Consider the following 18,192-nt stretch of genomic DNA (forward strand, 5'->3'; position numbering starts at 1 on the left):
CTGCCACTAAGATGGACCAGGTACAGGTGTGGCTCTATAAGCCTGGGCCTGACCCCACCTAGCTGTCCATCTGGGGCACCCACCCTGGTTTCAAGGCCCCACCTCAGGCCCACTCTCTGGGCTTCCCACTGCACCCAGCCTTCAAGGCTCTGTCCCATCTCTGTGCCCTTGTCTGGCCTGCCTCAAGGCTCCCACCTCCTTCCAGCCACCGTGCCGGGCCCCTCTCCATTGCCTCTTGGCAGCCCCCTCCACTTCCTCTCCTCAGGCCTCCTGGGCCTCCAGCCCCCCACCCAGCAGAGAATCAACATGCACACCATTCCCATCACTGCTCAGTGCTAAACCTCTACGGCCTCCTCATGCCAAACTGGCCCTCCCTGATTCAGTCACTCCTGCCCTCTACCTTCTGTGCTCCTATGCCAGCCGGACCCTACGGCTCCAGTTACCTGAATCAAGCAAACACCCACTTGCAGGCCTCAGCCCATGCTGTTGCCACAGCCTAAAGTTGAAATTGAACTAACCCAGCCCTCAAAAGTTGGCTCAAAAGAACACGGCTCCTTCACAAATTTCCAGAAAATAGAAGAGGAGGGGAACTCATTCTATGAGGCCAGCATTATCCCAATACCAAAATCAGACAAAGCCATCACAAATAAACTACAAACCAATATCCCTTATGGATATAGACATAAACATCCTCAACAAAATACTAGCAAACTGAATCCTGCAACATATAAAAGGGATTCTACACCAAGACCAGTGGAATTTATCCCAGGAATGCAAGGATGGTTTAATATTCAAAACAATGAATGTAATACACCATATCAATAGAATAAAGGACAAACAACCACATGATTTTGACAGATGAAGAAAAAGTGTGACAAAATTCAACACTCTTCCATGATAAGAACAGTCAACAAACCAGGAATAGGAGGGAACTTCCTCAATCTGATAAACGGATCTGTGAAAAACCCAAAGCTAACATACCTAGTGGTAAAAGACTGAAAGCTTTGCCCCCAAGAACAGGAACAAGTAAAGAATGTCTGCTTTACTTCTATTCAGCATAGTACTGGAGATTTTGACCAAAGTAATTAGGCAATAAAAAGAAATAAAAGGCATCCGGAATGGAAAGGAAGAAGTACAATTATTCACCGATTAGATTATTTTACATACAGAATATTCCAAGGAATCCACTTAAAAATTATTAGAATAGCCAGGCGCAGTGGCTCACGACTGTAATCCCAGCACTTTGGGAGGTTGAGGCAGGTGGAATACCTGAGGTCAGGAGTTTGAGACCAGCCTGGCCAACATGGTGAAACCCCATTTCTACTAAAAATACAAGGTGGCAGGCACCTGTAATCCCAGCTGCTCGGGAGGCTGAGGCAGGAGAATCGCTTGAACTCAGGAGGTGGAGGTTGTAGTGAGCCGAGATCGCGCCATTGCACTCCAGCCTGGGGGACAAGAACGAGATTCCATCTCAAAAAAAAAAAAAAAAAATAGAGTAAATGAGCAGCAAGGTGGCAAGATACAAGATCGACATACAAAAATCAATTCTATTTCTATATACTAGCAAAATCCAAAAATGAAAGGAAGAGTTAGTTCAAGCGTTCCCTCTTCCAGGCAGTCTCCCATAACCTCTCTGGAGTCCTGTGTCCCTCCCTTGGAGCAAGCATAGCCTTCTCTGCCCCTAACACTGACCACACTAGGTGGTCATTGTCTCCCATCCTCACCAGCTCAGATCCAGCCTAGAGGGGAAACCCAGGGAGCCCACAAAGAAGGATGGAATGTTCATCCCGTGGGTGACGGGGACTGCAAGTTTCCTGGAAGGCACAGGAAGCTGAAACAGAGCCCCTACCCTGGGGCATCACTCCCCACTGGGCCCCTGCCACCCAAAAGCTTTAAGAAGACGTGGCCTGTGTGTTGAAGTGGGAGGAGCCACTGTGAGGACAGATGAAGCCCACCACCTCCTCCTGGCTCCACACCTGGACAAGGCTCAGCAGGAAGAGTTACAGGGACAGGTTACAGTCCTACATGGGTCCAGCTCAGTGGTCAGGTAGGGGTAGACCTGTGAGGGGCTCGTTCCTGCCTGGCTGCTGTCCTGCTGTGGGCAGGATGAAGCCTCCTAGGTGATCATCAGCTGACCCTGGGCAGGAGGGCAGGTCATGACAAGGTCAGGTCATGGGGCACCCTCACCTCCCCTGGGAATTCCTCACTTCAGGGATAGACACTGACACCCGCAGCCCCTCTCCAGAGGAGGGACCATTCAAGGGGAAACCCACCCCTGCCACCCTACTAGCCTCTGCCCCACCTGGCCCTGCTATGTGCCAGGGGATGGTACCTGCCCAGGAGCCCAGTGCCAGGCCAGGCTGAAAGCAGAAAGGGGAAATGTCGGCTGAGGCTGAGGGTGACGATGGGCCATGGAGGCCGTGGTGACCATACTACTCTTGGGGAATCTCTGCCCAGCTCACAAACTTCAGCTCCACCTGTGCTCGGGAAAGCCAAGGGCCATCCCCAAGGAGCACCCACACTCCTAGTTGGCCAGGACTCCCTGGCTGCGCTTCTCAGTGCCCAGCCCCTCTTCCAGGGACCTGATGGTTAAATTCCATTCATTCATTCCAGGGGACTCCACAGGCCTACTTGCCAGCTCTCTGGGTGCTTCAGTCCCTTCCTCTGTAGAGGCAGACACCCTGGTGGGGACCTGTCACCATGCTGCTGTGGTGTCGGCTGAGTTAACATGGGCAGGGGCTGTGAGGGAGAGTGCCGAAGACCTGGGTTCACATCCTCCCCGGGGCCCTTCTTCCACTGAGCTCCCACCTCCTCCAATGTAAAGTGGGTATGGAGGAGTCCACTCTCAGAGTCCCCTGACACCTCTGCAGCTGCTCTCTGGGGCAGGGCTCTGAAGACACATGGGCCAGCGTTGGGTGGCCAGAGCTGGTGGTGGCTGCTGGGCTCCATGAGCCCTTCCAGAAAGTATGTGATCTTTGCGTGTGTGCACACGTGGGGATATGCATCTGAGCTTGTAGACTTGTGCGTGTGTGTGGATGTGTGCACATGCACATTAGGGAAGGCGGGGCACCTGGGATACACTGTCCAGGTCTCTGTTTCTGTGTTTCTCTCCCTACCTTCTCTCAATGTTGCAATTGCTTCAGGTGACCCAAAGGCCTGAGGCTGCTGGTGTCGGGGGCAGAGCAGGCAGGTAAAAAGTGCTCAGCCCCACAGAGACACCCCATCAGGTTCCACTTAATGCAGGCTCTGTGGCTCCCACCACCCTGGGGCCCCATGAGCCCTGAGGCGTGTGTGGTCATGGCCCGTGCAGGCCCTCATGTGCGCTGTGTCTCTGCACACCCAGTTAATGTCACAGGTGGTGCACTCACACAGGACGTGCACATGAGCTGCACGGCTCGCTTGCACACGGGCGTGAGCCCCTGCATGAGAGCAGGGTGGGGGCTCTGGAAGGCTGGGCTCCTGCAGGATCATCCTGGCTGTGGTAAGGGAGCCAGCACCTCATGTGACCGTAGGGTCAAGGACTTACTGTTAGTGGTGACGAGGTTGGCCCCATTTGTGGGAGTCAGAGGGCAAGTTGGGGCTGGGGAGCCAGCCCAAAGGGAGAAGATACCAGGTCACCCTGTGCACTTATTCACACACTCATGTATGCGCATGCTGTCACACTCACGCATGTACACTTAACACTCACATATACATGCACTTATTCTCCCACATGCCCACTCGCTGTCATATGTTCTCATACACGCTCATACACTCACATGTCTACTCATATGTGCGCACGCACACCCATATGTATACTAATATACACATTCATCACACTCACTCATGCACATGCAAGCACCCATTTACACACACACACACTCCAAACACCAACAAGACCTGGCATGTGCAGTCTTCAGCATCTCAGTGTCCTGCAGCCTGCGTATGGAATCGTCACCACCACTCCCAGCGGCCAGGGCCCAGTGCCAAGCTGCACCTCACACTCACTAAATCACCCAGGGTCCACCAGAGCTCAATACTTTACTTCTATTTTGCAGACTCAGGTATAGAGGCTGGGAGAGGATCAGGTCTTGTGCCAAGTGCACTGGGCACTCCCTGTGGGCCAAGCTCTGGGCTTCTCAGTGATCGCCTCATCATCCAACACCTTGAGCTTCAAACCAGAGTCCTCCCTAAGTCACTGACGAAGAAACTTGGCCAAAGTCACACAGCCAGTAAATGGTGGCTCAAGCACCACCCCCGGCCCAGCACAGCCACTGGCCCAGTTTGGCGCACAGTGGGTGGCCAGTGGCGGGGGTGGGATGCGCAGATGGGGCGGCTTCCACCGCGGAGCCCTGGCTGCCCTGCCTCCCCACAGCTGTTTGCTCTTCCCTTTCGGTTTCCCTCGTTTCCTTCCTCTTCCCAGAATCTTTCTCTGTTAACATAATCAAAACCAAAATTTTCCCGTAAAGGCCCAGTAACCAGCTACGCCGGAGAAGCACTGCCGGCTAGGGGAAGGGTGGCACAGCCTGGGGTTCCTGAGCACAGCCCCAGCCTGGCAGTCCCTGAGGTCCCTGTGGGTCCTCCACAATGCATCAGGTTTCAGAGCATGGCACTCCCCAGGTGGGCAGCAGGGACCTTGTGCAGTTCTCTCTGTCCCCCACACACAGAAACACACACACTCACACACAACATGTGTGTACTTAGGACCCAAACACCAAGGCCACCCTGCAGGCTGTATCCCAGGAAGTTCCAGACCCAGGCCCCACCCCAGTAGGCTGGCCCCCACCTCCCTATCGGCCACACGTGACGGGGGTGGGTGAGGGGTGTTCTCACATCACATTCCCTCTCTGGGCTCCCCTTGTGCCTGTCCAGCTCAGGGGCCACTCAAGCCAGACAGAGACCACTCTCCTCAGAGCCTGTTGCCTTCTGCAGGCCCAGGGCCAGCTCCTGTGGGCCCCCATGGCCAACCCCGAGGAAGGCTGTGGCTCCCATGTGGGGCCCCCTTACTGGTTCTTCAGGTGCTAGACCAGTGCCGCCTCCCGAGCCCCCAGTCCTGGGGCCGCCCCACTGACCTGATGGTGCTGACCCAACACATGGGCCTCCGTCCTCGTGACCTGCTCAGGGCCGGTGTCCTGGGGCCCAGGGAGGCCATGTGGCTCAGGGGCCACCAGCCCAGGCAATCTGCATCTCCCAGACATGTGAGGCCTGACGCGCCTGGCTGCCCCACAGCTGTGCCTACAGCTCACTCCTGCTGCATCTGAGGCCTGTGGCCACCAGTGCTTCCTCCCCACCCGGGACTTCCTGTTCCCTGCTCCCTGGGCAGCACCAAGTAGCTGGCACTTCCTGCCTTCTGCCCTGGGAGGTCCTGAAAGTTGCCTGGGGCCCAGGGTTGCCCCTCATCCACAATCCGGGTTTTCGCCCCTGCCTTCCACTGCTCCTGCCCTCCCATCCTGTGGTCAGAGACCAGGGATCTCTGGCTCCAGCACAAGGCCAGCTGCACCCCTGGGAGGAAGCTCCCTGCTGCCTCCCCCCACGGCCACCTCTGCATACTCGGCTTCTCCCTAGCAAACCATGAAACAACTTGCACCCTGGGTGTCAGGCCCAGCACAGAGCAGCATTTACAGCACACACAGGGATGGGGTCACCTTACCAGCACGTTCCTCCTGCCAGGGCAGCCACTGCCGTCTGCTCTGCCATCTGAGGCCACACAGAGTGCTGTTATGTTCTGTGAATTTAAAGGTGGCCACCTCTGTGCCCTTTGACACCAAGGGACTGAGGGACTAGGCCTGGGCTCCGGCACTTCTCAATTCCCACCCCACCCTCAGTGTTTTCGTGTCCCCGCACCCACACCAGCTCTGCTGATACCTGGTTTGCTAGAAAGCACATTATGGCTGAGTGGCAAAGCACGCTCCCGTACTCACCGGCCCCTGCCCCAGGGCCTGCTCAGAATCCCGCTCCTCCCAGGGCTGCTCTGCCCCCACCAAGCTCAGTGCCCTGTCCAGGCCCAGAGCCGGGAAGGGGGGAACGGGGATTCTACCCGCTGGGTGCTGAGCGCCCTGCCGCTCCTCCCAGAACTTGCCCAGGGAGGACGGAACCCCTGGGCAGAGGTAGCTGGAGAAAGGGGCTTTCTGGGGCCTGGGACCACCCTCACAGCAGGATTTGAGGGTGACAGAGGCCACAGAGCACAGGGCCACAAAGTTGCAGGGGCCTCATCTTGCCCACCAGGCTTCCTAGGGCACGGCCCCCTGAATCCAGGCTCCCAACAAACCCTGGACCCCAGCCCCATAACCAGCTGTGCAGGTTCCAAGCTGTCCCATAGGCCTAAGTGTCAAGTCAAAAAGGGCAGCTCCCAGGCTAAGAAGCTCCGTCTCCCCAGCTGTATCTGCAGCCCCAGCCCTACTGCCAAGGCCCCTAGAGGACCATTTGGGCTGCAGACCTCCTGCTATCTCGTAGAGGGTGAGGAGCTTGGGCTTTTAGGCCTGGGGCCTCCTTAGCAAGGGCACAGCCCATACACAGCCACCCTGGCGTCCCCAGCCTGCGCCAGCCTCAGTCCCCTCAGGTGGCCAAGGGCAGACCACACCTTCAGCAGAAGGCTCGCCACAGCAGGCAGACAGACAGAGGGCAGCAAGGCGGGCACGGACAGAGTGGGCCTCTTCCCATTCTCCTTCCTCCTTGCAGCAGGGTTGAGATCAAACAGCAGGTGAGGAACTCCTGGGCCACGGCCCAGCCTGGACGATGAGGCAGGCAGTTCTCAGACAAAGTCAGGGCTGCAGGGTCCAGAGGAGGGGCCAGGCCCTGTGCGTGCTGGACCAGCTTTGATGGAGGAGGAAGAGTTTGCTGGCAGGGGATGGGGTGAGGGAGCCACAGGAGGAAGGGGCTTGGGGTGAGCAGCCCCAGGGTTGGGAGGAATCCACAGGCAATGAGGTGGCCAACGCACAGCTTCGGGGATGACAACCCGTGAGGATAAGAACCCAGAGGCAGCGAGCGGTCTCAGGAACACGCCACCCCTCACTGGACAGGCAAATGCAAGAGCGAACAAGGCCTGAGCTGGAAGCAGGGGCCAGGCTCGCCCCTGCCCTTGCTCCGCCAAAAGCCCCACACTCATAAACTCAGCAGAGGCGGAAGCGAGCAAAAGCCCCACCCACCGTGGCCCAGGCCCATCCCCTGCAACCCTGGTCCAGTGCTGTGATGCTACAGGGGGATGCTACAGAAGGAAGCTGGAGCTGGGAGTCCTGGGCTGCGGGGTGACCTCTGCAGACCCCTCCTTCTGGGCCTTAGCTTCTCCAATTGCTCTCTCACCTCCCCTTCATCCCTGCGGCATATGACACTACCGTTCATATTCCTAAACACAGGCCATTCTCCCCTCCTCAACCGTGGCCACTCCTTGACCTTTACCCTGTGCCGGTAACCATGGAGATGACCCCACGCCTGCATCCAGGCAGGGGGTGTGTGCAGCGGGGCCTGGCTGGGGCTGCCTCACTGGGCAGCCCTGGTGTCCCTCTCCATCCTTCCCTAGTTGCAGGTGCTCCCCTGCCCTGAGCTGGTGCCTCAAACTGCCAGGCTTGAGGACTTCCCACCACGCCAGACACAGGGCACTTACCAGGATGAGTGGGAGCCAGCCGGCAGGGCAGGCAGAGGGCCAAGGGTCAGCCTGAAAAAAAAGAGGGAGGGAGTGTTCACTGGGTTCTGGAGGCCTTCAGCCCACTCAGGAGTAACGCAAACACCCAGCACAGTGGGTGGTGTCTGCAGCCACCACGGAGCTGGCCCTGCCCTGGCACCTCCTGCCTCACAGCCCCTGCCTCATCTCAAGGCTCACAGCCCAAGAGGACAGTCCTGTTGCCATCTGCATCTCTGGGGTTCAGAGAGGAAGCTAGGGAACAGTGGCATGGGGACTGGCATCCAGGGACCCTATACCCAGCCTGGTGCCTGCTTGCCGCCTTCAGGAGAGGCTCAGGTGCTGAACATGTCAAGGAGGGTCTGCTGAGCTCAGGGAGGGCACTGAGCCCAGGGGTGGGAGGGAGGGCACTGAGCCTGGGGGAAGGTGGACACTGAGCCCAGGGGAGGGAGGGAGGGCACTGAGCCTGGGGGAAGGTGGACACTGAGCCCCAGGAGGGTGGGTGGGACACTGAGCCTGGGGGAAGGTGGACACTGAGCCCGGGGGTGGGAGGGAGGGCACTGAGCCTGGGGGAAGGTGGACACTGAGCCCGGGGGTGGGAGGGAGGGCACTGAGCCTGGGGGAAGGTGGACACTGAGCCCAGGGGTGGGACGGAGGGCACTGAGCCTGGGGGAAGGTGGACACTGAGCCCAGGGGAGGGAGGGAGGGCACTGAGCCTGGGGGAAGGTGGGCACCCCCACAGGGGAAAATCTCAAGCTCTCAAAATAAGATGTTTTGCATGAGCCCCTCCCATAGGGCCTGGGTCCACTCCACAGCCAGCCCTGGGACCCTCCCAGACTCTCCCCAGCCAGAAGCCCCTTCCCTCCCTGCCCCATTCTGATTGCTGTCCTGTGATGTGGGACCAGGAGGATTCCCGGGAACTCAGACTGGGCACTACCCAAATGGGGCAGAGGGAGAGGGCACCCTAGAAAGCAGGAGCCTGCCTGGGGTCACATGGTGTAGTGGGCTGAATGGGGGCCCCCAAAAGCTTTGTCCACATCCTAATCCCCAGAAACTGTGAACACCTTATTTGGAAAAAGGATCTTAGATGTAATTAAGTTAAGCAGCACATCCTGGATTGACCAGGTGGGCCCTAAACCCAATGGCAACTGTCCTGTAAGAGATGGAGTAGAAGAAGACGCCTGGAAAGGACCCTGTAAGGATGGAAAAGAGGCTGGAGGGATGTGGCCACATGCCAAGGGCACCAAGGATCACCGGCCACCGGCAGAAACTGGGTGGGGAGGAAGGGGCTTCCCCAGCGTCACTGGGGCAAGGTGGCCCTGTAGACCCCTCAGCTTTGGACTTCTGGCCTCCGGAACCATGAGAGAGCACATTTCTGTTGTTTTCAGGCCCCTCGTGTGTGGAGCTTTGTTAGGGCAGCCCAGGAAATGAATCCACACAGAGACTCACCTGAGTCCTTCCCCAGGATGACCTGCAGACTCCACTTAGTCTGATCGCCAGTGTGGGTGTGCCTGTCAGGGAGAGGCAGGCTCCACAAGGCTGTGACCAGCTGGACGGGCACTGCTGAGCTCGCCTCCGCGGATGCCCACAGCCTCCCGAAGGCTAGGCTCTCCACCTCCCACCCTCCTGCACACAGGGTCCACCAGCCTCACCTGCCACACCTGACCCACCCCCACCAGGCTTGCTGACCCCACCTCCTGGCCTCACGTTCACCCCTTTGGCCTGCCCTTCCTTGGCTCAGGCCGCATCCACCACGGTGCAGCGGCAACGTTGGTTCCCTGTCCAAGTGGACAGGGTGCGGTGCCTGCTTTCCCTTCCTGCCCTGGGCCCCCGACGCTGGACCTGTCATGCACTTGCCCCATCCTGGCACCTGCAGTCACCTCCACATGGAAACTAAATGCTCCCTCATCCTTTGAGGACGGAACCATCTAGAACCTTGCCCCCTTCTCTGAAATCTCCAAGTCAATGGCACCGTTCTGCCACCAGCATCACCCCATGTGTCCCTGGCACTCCCCACGGGTCCAAGTCCCACTGAATCCCCAAGGCCCAGGTAGGCACCTGGCCCGTGGCAGGACCCAAAAGAAGGACAGACAAACAGATGAGTTCACTGTCATGTCCACACATGAGGCCAGACCTTGCGAGGTTGTAACCAGTACATTCTTCAGAGGTCAGAGTGAAGAAATTATGACTTCGTGCTAATCGGACTCTCAGCGAGAGAGGTTTTCAAAGAACTGGTGTGCAGCACGGCCGCAGCTGAGGCCCTTCCACACCCCTGGACCTCTGCCCAGTGAGACAAGCTGCTGGCCAGCCCTGGGCACGCACGTGAGGCTGCTCACTGCAAAACAGAGAAAGCCTGGTGCATTGGAGTTAGCAGTGTTCCCAGAAGACACAGTGTGATCGGGGCTCAGAGGCCCCAGGGGCTTCGCAGAGCGGTGCAGTGTGGAGGCAGAGTCAGGCCACTCCTGTGTGCGACGGACAGAGGGAATTAAGAAAAATGCAGACAAGGGCCCCGTAGGCACAGCTGCCTGCATGGCACCTGGGCTTCAGAGGGCAAGGCCAAGCTGTTGGTGGATGCTTGGCCCTCAAGCTCTGTCCTCAGAGGGAAGCTGCAATGTTCTCACATCCCCGAATGCCCCACTGGGCCTTCCTCTCCCAGGCCTGGTGTCTCTGTCCCCAGCAAGGGTTCTTGAGATGGGCATGGGAGTCAGGACTGCCCAGGGGCCTCCACACCTGGGAGAGGGCTGCCCTAGGCAGAGCTTTGGCCTGGCCAGGCAGGGGCAGCACACTGGCTGGAGGCAGGAGGCCAGGGCGGCTTCCAGGCCGAGGGTGATGAGGCTGTGGTGAGGGTGAGGTGGGGCTGGGGACAGTGAGGTGAGGCGAGGCGAGGTGGGTCTGGGGCAAGCCACGCTGGCACTGCTGCTCCCCTGGAGCCACTCTCCGGTCTCAAACCACAAGCAGCAGAGGCGGCTCAGGATTCACACTTCAGTTCTTCATAAACACTGACGAGTTTCCACCTTTTAATCACTTGAGAAAAAATTCTCCAGAGTCCTGATGTGTGAGGTGGGCCGGGTCCACCACCCCGAGCTCCTGGCTCCCACCCAAGGCTGGGGCCCACCTCCTCCCCGCCCTGCCTCGCCTCTCCTGGCCTGAAGGGGTTCACTGTCCCCCACCGCAGCCAGCCTGGGCACCCTATGCCCCAGCCCTGCAGGGTCCTGAGGGCAGCAGTCCTACCCCACCCAGCGGCTCCCGCCCAAGAGGCCGCTCCATGCATGTGACCTTGGCAGGCAGAATAGAGCCGTGGTCAGCCTGCAGGCTTTGGTGGGAACAAGCCTGGCTCAGTCCCCTCCTCCTGGCCTTGTGGCCCACTCTCAGCCTCAGTTTCCTCACCTGAGCAGTGGGGGTGGGGCAGCTGGCTGCTGGGCTCGCTCTGGCGTCAAGGGAAGGGAGGAACCGCCCTGCTCGCGTCCAGCTGCACTTTCCCTTCATGGCTGCGGGCCTGGCTTCCAGAACACGCGTCTCCCTGCAGCCCTTGGCACAGACAGAGCCACATTCCCAGTGCCACACCCTTCCCTCTCTGAGCCTTGGCAGCAGTGGTGCCCTCCAACTGGAACGCAACCCTCTCCAATTCCTCTGCCAAGCCCTTGCCCCCTGGCCCCTCATCTAGACCACACTCCCCTGGGCTGGACCCCGACCCACAGGCCCTGGCCCTTCTCCCACACAGACTCAGTCCATGGCAGGGCCCCCGCTCCTCAGAGAGGCGGCCGCCACTCGGCACCCCCTGATGCTGTGGCATTTTCAGCGTGTCTATTGTCTATCTGCCCCTCCCCTGACACCAGTTCTGTGGGGAGAGATCTCTGCATGTCCGTCCCCCATGCCCTTGGCACCTGAACAGTGCCCAGCATGACGCTGGCACCAGGTGCCTCCTGTAGCATGAATAGACCTCGTCCACACCCCAGCTGGCTGGAACCCCTACTCTCCATGGGTCCTAGTTCACGGGCTCATGTGCTGAATTACACCATCTAGCCAGCCCCAGGCACCCCACTTCTTCCATCTCAGGGGACCCCTGGCTGTAGGAAGGGGGCACTCCAGGGGCTCTGCACCCACCAAGTGCAGCCTGGGCCCCCAGGGTGACCTCCCAGCCCCAGCATCCTCATCTACAGGCAAGGATAGCAGCATTCACTGAGCAGAGCAGCTGTGGCTGGGACACCCCACGCCCACACCAGCTGGCTGCTGACCCTCCAGGCCCAGGGGGTGTGCTTAGGTGGGAAATCTGCCGGGCACCTTCCTTATCTAGAGGAAGCAGAAGCAGAGGGCTCCCGCCAGCCAGACCCTCCTGGGATGCCTGGGACGCCTGGGCCACGGGCACAGTGGGTGTGAAGGTTGGGGGTGCTTCCCTGACCACAGTCACCTCTTGTGATAGGAGGGCTGGGCCGCTGGACCAGGAGAGGGGCAGAGAGCCCCCAAGGAAATGTCCACTGTGTTCTGAGTGTGCCAGCTCCGTGCCCACTCATGCACTAGCTCCGTGCCCGATCCATCACCAACTGCTTGTTTTGTTCTCCTGATTAGGACCTCAAGGCTGAGTCAGCTGCAACGCTCGACCACCCAGCCAGCGTGGCTAGTGTCACCCAGAGCCTGGGGCCACCTGGCCCATCCCTACCACACAACCTGAGGGTGCCGCAAAAGCCTTATGGCCCTGGCAGGGCCCCTACCAGACATTTCCTGCTGAGCCTGGGTCTGGGGTGGGTAAGAAGGAGAGGAGAAGTCCCCCAGGCCCACTCTCAGAAGGAAGCCCACCAACCTCAAGGACAGTGGGGGTGGGGCCTGGCCTCTGTGGAGGGCGCAGGGCTCTGGGCAGGAGGCCAGGGGACACAGGGTGGACCACGCCATGTGGGGTACAGGGAGGGAGCTACCATAGGGCCCAGCTCAGCAGGACAGAAAGGCCTGGGGAAGCAGGGACTCCAGCCCACCCTTGAGGAGTTAGGAGCTGCTTCTGTTTTAAACTGATCCCAACGGCCCCTGGGGAGGCTGGTTGGGAAGCTCTCCCAGGCCACAGCCCCCTTTTGGGTCCCGCTCGATGCCCCTAGTTCCCTTGAAGAAACAGTGTTCTGGTGCTCACCCTGGAGAAAACTCTGGCAAAGAAGCAGAGCCTCGGTCCTCAGTGTCCCAGGAGTAACTGGGGCAGTCCCAGGGCCTGCTCCATGCAGGACTCAGTGCTGAGGCTGCACAGAGGCCGCGGTCCACGCGTCCACAGAGACTTGGATAAGGAACAGGAGCAGGCGGTGGCGGGACAGAAGGAGACCCCCAGAGAGTTGCAGTGGAACCCACCAGGCAGCTGAGGAAACCAAGAGCAGGAAAACCGAGGCCAGAGAATGGTGGAAGGTAGCCCACCTATTCACTGGGCTTGGCTGGAGTCATGGTGGGGCTGGTCAGACGGACCCTGTCTCTCTTTTTTTTTTTTTTTTTTTTTGAGACGGAGTCTTGCTCTGTCACCCGGGCTGGAGTGCAGTGGCCGAATGTCAGCTCACTGCAAGCTCCGCCTCCCGGGTTTACGCCATTCTCTTGCCTCAGCCTCCCGAGTAGCTGGGACTACAGGCGCCCGCCACCTCGCCCGGCTAATTTTTTTTTTGTATTTTTAGTAGAGATGGGGTTTCACCGTGTTAGCCAGGATGGTCTCGATCTCCTGACCTTGTGATCCGCCCATCTCAGCCTCCCAAAGTGCTGGGATTACAGGCTTGAGCCACCGCGCCCGGCCGACCCTGTCTCTCTTACACAGTGTCACTCCACTCAGCCTGAAGTCTCGTGATACTGGGCACAGGGAAAGCACTCAGGGCACTGCGCCTACAGGCAAATGCCACACCCTGCACCCGGGATCCAAGCTGCTGTTACCCTCTGTCTGGGCTCCCAATCTGCTGGGGAGGCAGCCATCTCTGACTCACATCCTTGTGACATCTGTTCCACCCAGACACGTTGACACATCTGCCAGCATCCTGGGAGCAATCTTCCACATGAGTTAGCCAAGCATGGGATTACATGGAGAGCATCTAGACAGAGCAGAGCTTGTGCAAAGGCCCTGAGGTTGCAGATAAGAGAAGGCACACACCTTCAGACATGAGAGGCAGAGATGGGTCCTAGTTAGAATCGCCAGTCCAGGCCACAAGCCCAGGTGAGGCAGACAGCGTCTCACACCTTCCCTGGGCTGAGCTCCTGGGCACCGTTCACGCCTGGGCTCCAGTCCCAGCCTTGCTCCCTTAAGCTGGAGACTGGCGGCAAGTCACTTTACTCCCTGAGCCTTGCTCCCCGCTCCCCCTCTGCGCTTTTTAGCAACAGGACTCTGCGGACCAAACCAGACCATTCCCAAGGCCATAGGCACTTGGCCCAGCACTGGGTCCCTAGGCCCTGCGAGTGGAGAGCACCCTGCTTATCCCAGATCCCAGCACCATGCTGAGGTGACAAAGGAACAGAGTGGGGATGCCGAGGCCATGGGGCTCATGCTGGGGCAGGATGCAGTAGGGGCACCAGTCAGAGAAACCCAGCCCCACTACTCCTGCCCAGAGCCAACAGGAGAGGTCAGGAGCCACCATGACGGGCACCCTGTGTGGCACCTGTGTAAGCCCTACGAGGTGGGCCTTGGGACCTGTAGCAGTAAGTGGCCTGAGCCTCCTGCATCATCTGTCCCTTTTACTCATCACTGTGGTACTTTTTGTACCATGGTGGCCTTGGTGGCCTCCCTCGGACCACACGAAACCATGAAGCTTCTGCACACACCTCGGGCTCAGCCCAGGCACTTTACGCCATTTCATCTGGACAAGCTCCTGGGTCAGGGCAAAGGACACCGGGGCCCAGGCGTGGCCCCCATCACGGCTCCTCTGTGCACCACTGGGGGTCCTCGGGCCCCTCGTTTACCCAGGAACCCCGTCACCATCTGTCAGCGGTTGCCACAGGCTGAGACCCACCAAGGCTGAGTCAGCACAACAGGGTCCCTTCCCTCTGTCCAGTCATTTCAGCACTGGAGGGTTAGGTCTTTCTGCTGTCTTAATGCATTCGCTGTGATCCCTTTTCCCTAACGTTGCATGTGTGTGTGTGTGTGTGTGTGTGTATTTTTTTTTTTTTTTTTGAGACAGAGTCTCACTTTGGTGCCCAGGCTAGAATGCAGTGGCACGATCTTGGATCATTGCAACCTCTGTCTCCTCGGTTCAAGCACTTCTCCTGACTCAGCCTCCTATAGCTGGGATTACAGGCTCATACCACCATACCTGGCTAATTTTGTATTTTTAGTAGAGACAGGGTTTCACTATATTGGCCAGGCTGGTCTTGAACTCCTGACCTCAGGTGATCTGCCCGCCTCAGCCTCCCAAAGTGCTGGGATTACAAGTGTGAGTCACTGTGCCCGGCCCCTTTTTTTTGAGATAGGGTCTCACTCTGTCACTCAGGCTGGAGTGCAGTGGCACAATCTTTGCTAACTCCAACCTCTGCCTCCCGGGTTCAGGTGATTCTCCTCCCTCAGCCCCCCGAGTAGCTGGGATTACAAGCATGTGCCAACACGCCTGGCTCATTTTTGGTAGAGCCAGGGTTTCACCATGTTGGTCAGGCTGGTCTTGAACTCCTGACCTCAAGTGATCCGCCCACCTTGGCCTCCCAAAGTGCTGGGATTACAGGCGTGAACCACCATGCCTAGCTAATATTTTTAAACTGTTTTCAAACATGGCTTTTTTCTTGGATGTTAGTTTTTACTCTCTGGGTTATTTTATCCCCTCACCTTCTGCTTCTGGTCACTTTTTATTCCTTAGTAAATTTTAGGTTGGCCTCAGGAGGTTTCCTGTCTAGGCTGGGTCTTGTCCTTGCACTGGCTTCCTCCTGGGGCCACTCACAGGCCAGCATTGGTGGGCTCAAGGTGACAGGCCAGCCCCTCTGCTGGGGCTGTGGCAGGCAGCGGGGGTGGGAGAGCAGGCCACAGCCACTCCTAGGCCAGGGGCTCTGGCTGGATGGGGCAGGGAGATGCAGGCAGAGCCAGGAGCCAGAGGGAGGCCACACGAAGTGGTGTTGACAGAGGGGCGAAAAGAAGGAAGAAGGAGTGAGCCAGACCCCGGGTTGGGGAACCGAGAGCTGTGTGTTCCTCCTCAGCCTGGGAACCCCAGAGCCTCGGGGCCTGGGCAGGGGACGGGATGACTCATGCCCGCTGGCTCCTGTCCTCACCCTCAGCATGGCCCAGAGGGGGCCTGGGTGACCTGAACATTCCCAGGCCCCTCACAATGCTCCACTGTTCAGAGGCCCAGTGAGGACAAGGGTCTGGCGGTGGGCCCGGGCTGCCGGGAAAGGAGCCCAGCCCCCAGCCTCTCCCGCAGGCTCCCTGCACCCCTGCAATTTGGCCCCGGTCCTCGGTCAAGACAGGCAGGGGCGGGGTCTGGATCAGGGTCTCCTCCTCTCCTCCTCTCCGCCCCTAACCACGAAACTGTCCTGCCTCCTTCCCAAGGCCAGGCCGCCCACAACCCAGCCCCTTCCTCCCTCAGAGCCAGCCTGTCACAGGCTTTCTGCTGCAGCCTCGGCAGAAGTGGCTCTCAAAGACAGCCCCGCTCAGCCCCAGGGTTCAAGGCCACCCAGTGCTCTACCTCGCCGGACACCTCTCAGGCTGTTCCACGAGTTCCTCGTGCCATTCCCCACCTGCAAACTCCTGCCTGGCCTTCTGCCCCAAGACACCCCCAATACCCCTACAGCTCCCTGGGGATGGCGCTCCAGGCCGGGTCCTTCCTCAGAGGAGTGGATGGCTCTAGTCAGGGCCCCCAACCACCACAGCCCTAGACCCGTGGGAGCCCCGAGGCCTGAGCTCTCCTGTCTGCCCAGCCTCCCTGCACCCACCCCTGGCACAGGAGCCCAAGAAAGCCTCCCCAGAGCCTGCAGGCGAAGTGCCACCTGGCCCGTCATCAGCCCAGTGTGGGGGTCACAGGACAAGCACCTCCATACTGCTACTGCTCGGGTAGCAGTAAGACTCTGGAGGTAGGGGTGCTTCTGGTGTCAGCAGAGCCTGTAAGCAAGCCCCCCGGTGTCTGCCCCTAAGGCCTCCTCCTGGATGGGGAGCAGCCACGGGGCAGGCTCAGGCAGCTCAGGCAGAGGCAGGCTGCACCGGGCAGGGAGGTGGCACAGCCCAGTGGGCACTCTGGGGACACAGCCTCAGGAGTGACTTGGGGATGCCCTTTCCCTCCCTAGGGAGGCAGCTCTGGACCATGCCACTGTCTGCCAAAAAAACCAGCCAAGGAGGAGGGAGACTGAGCTGGGCACAGTCAGTACCACCAGGGCCAATGCCACCCCAATCTCACCAGTCTGCTTCTCCCTCCCCTGTCATCCCCAGTAGCCCCTGTGCAGGGGTCACCGACCCCAACCTGGTCACGTCAACCTCCTCCACTCCCACCCAGCCTTCCACAGCCTCCATGAACCCACTTCTCTCTGTGGCAGCCCCCACCCTTCCCCAGACCCCGCCCAAGCTCCTCATGGTCTTCTTGTGGCTACTGCTGGGAGGGTGTGTTCGGTGGTGGTCTCCAGACCCCAGAGTAAGCTTGAAAACATGAGCCAGCCCTTGCTGGAAACCCTGCCAGGGCCTTGGGCCCCACCTCTCTGTCCCTCTCCCTTTTCGAAACCAGGGTGTCTTTCACACGGCCCGAGCCCTCAGCCTGGCCCTCCTCCTGCTCTCACCTCAAGGAGGCCCCCCGCGGGGATCCGTGATGCGCCCCTGGCATCTTTGGTGCTGCCTTTTCCCAGCTTCGTGCTGGAAGGGCCAGGACCCTGCCTGCAGCAAGGGCGACTCTGGGTAGGTCTTCGAGGGGGCCTGGCTGCCAAGTGGGTCCCCCCCTGCTTCTCAGGACCCCAGCCCTGGAACAGCTTCCCCCTTGGTGCCAGCTGGCAGGAACCCTGGCATGAGGCAGGGCCCACCAGATCCTCTGCAGAGGTGGGGGGTGGGGGGTCCTTTCTCAATCTTCTTCCTTCCCCAGCAGCTTCCTGCCCCAGAGGCAGGCACAGCCACTCCAACCACAAAACTTCACCCTCCTGGTCACATCTTCAAGAAAATGGTAAGATTGATCTCAGAAAGCCCCTGCCCCAAGTAGCAAACCTTCCTGAAGCCAGCACCCAGGACCCCAGGACAGCTCAGGGCTCAGAGGTGGCCACTGCCCCTCCCTCCACTTTACACACCCAGGGCCCCATCCCACCTCATTAGGCAGCTGCAACCCAGGGTCTGAAGCTGAGCAAGGTCCAGTCACAGTGAGGGTCCCGAGGGGAAGGCATTTCAGAGGTTCCAGCCCCCTCCAGGGTCCCGAGTGGAAGCAGCTCCTCCGGTGGGGAGGAAGGAGCCACCTGTGGGGACAGGCAGCCAGCAGGGGTACAGCAGGAACAAAGTCCTGAGGCAGGGCAGGTATGGGTGGCGGGTGGAGGCTGGGGCTGGACCCCTGAGCGCCATTAGTCCTGGTCAGCCCAGAGGCCTCGATGACCTGACGCCGGCTTTGGAGACTCCGAAGCCCGGTGCTGCATGGAGCTCCTGGGGGGCCACTCCCACACATCCTGCCTGAGCAGCTGGGTGGGCACCCCCTCACCCTCACACATCCCATGAGGTT

At 59.4% G+C, this 18,192-nt stretch overlaps 1 protein-coding gene across 9 annotated transcripts in view; it reads right to left on the reverse strand.

Moving 5' to 3' along the window:
* SH3BP2 (SH3 domain binding protein 2) overlaps nt 1-18,192 on the reverse strand; it is a 43,815-nt gene that overhangs the window by 19,518 nt on the left and 6,105 nt on the right. Inside the window, exons 1-4 of one of the 9 annotated variants that reach the window (XM_073012561.1) lie at nt 12,711-13,028; nt 10,982-11,122; nt 7,580-7,630; nt 5,630-5,704 (exon numbers count right to left, since the gene is read on the reverse strand). The exons of 1 other annotated variant lie outside the window; for it this stretch is intronic. In XM_073012561.1, the coding sequence (XP_072868662.1) occupies nt 5,630-5,676 (47 nt within the window). In that variant the 5' untranslated portion in view covers nt 5,677-5,704; nt 7,580-7,630; nt 10,982-11,122; nt 12,711-13,028. Of the gene's footprint in view, nt 1-1,347; nt 1,471-5,051; nt 5,534-5,629; nt 5,705-7,579; nt 7,631-10,981; nt 11,257-12,710; nt 13,029-18,192 lie in introns of those variants that run through there. 7 more of the 9 variants (XM_073012560.1, XM_073012562.1, XM_037983186.2 and 4 more) reach the window with 7 other exon arrangements.

The sequence above is a fragment of the Chlorocebus sabaeus genome, chromosome 27 (genome assembly GCF_047675955.1).
Source record: "Chlorocebus sabaeus isolate Y175 chromosome 27, mChlSab1.0.hap1, whole genome shotgun sequence".
Taxonomy (NCBI): domain Eukaryota; kingdom Metazoa; phylum Chordata; class Mammalia; order Primates; family Cercopithecidae; genus Chlorocebus; species Chlorocebus sabaeus.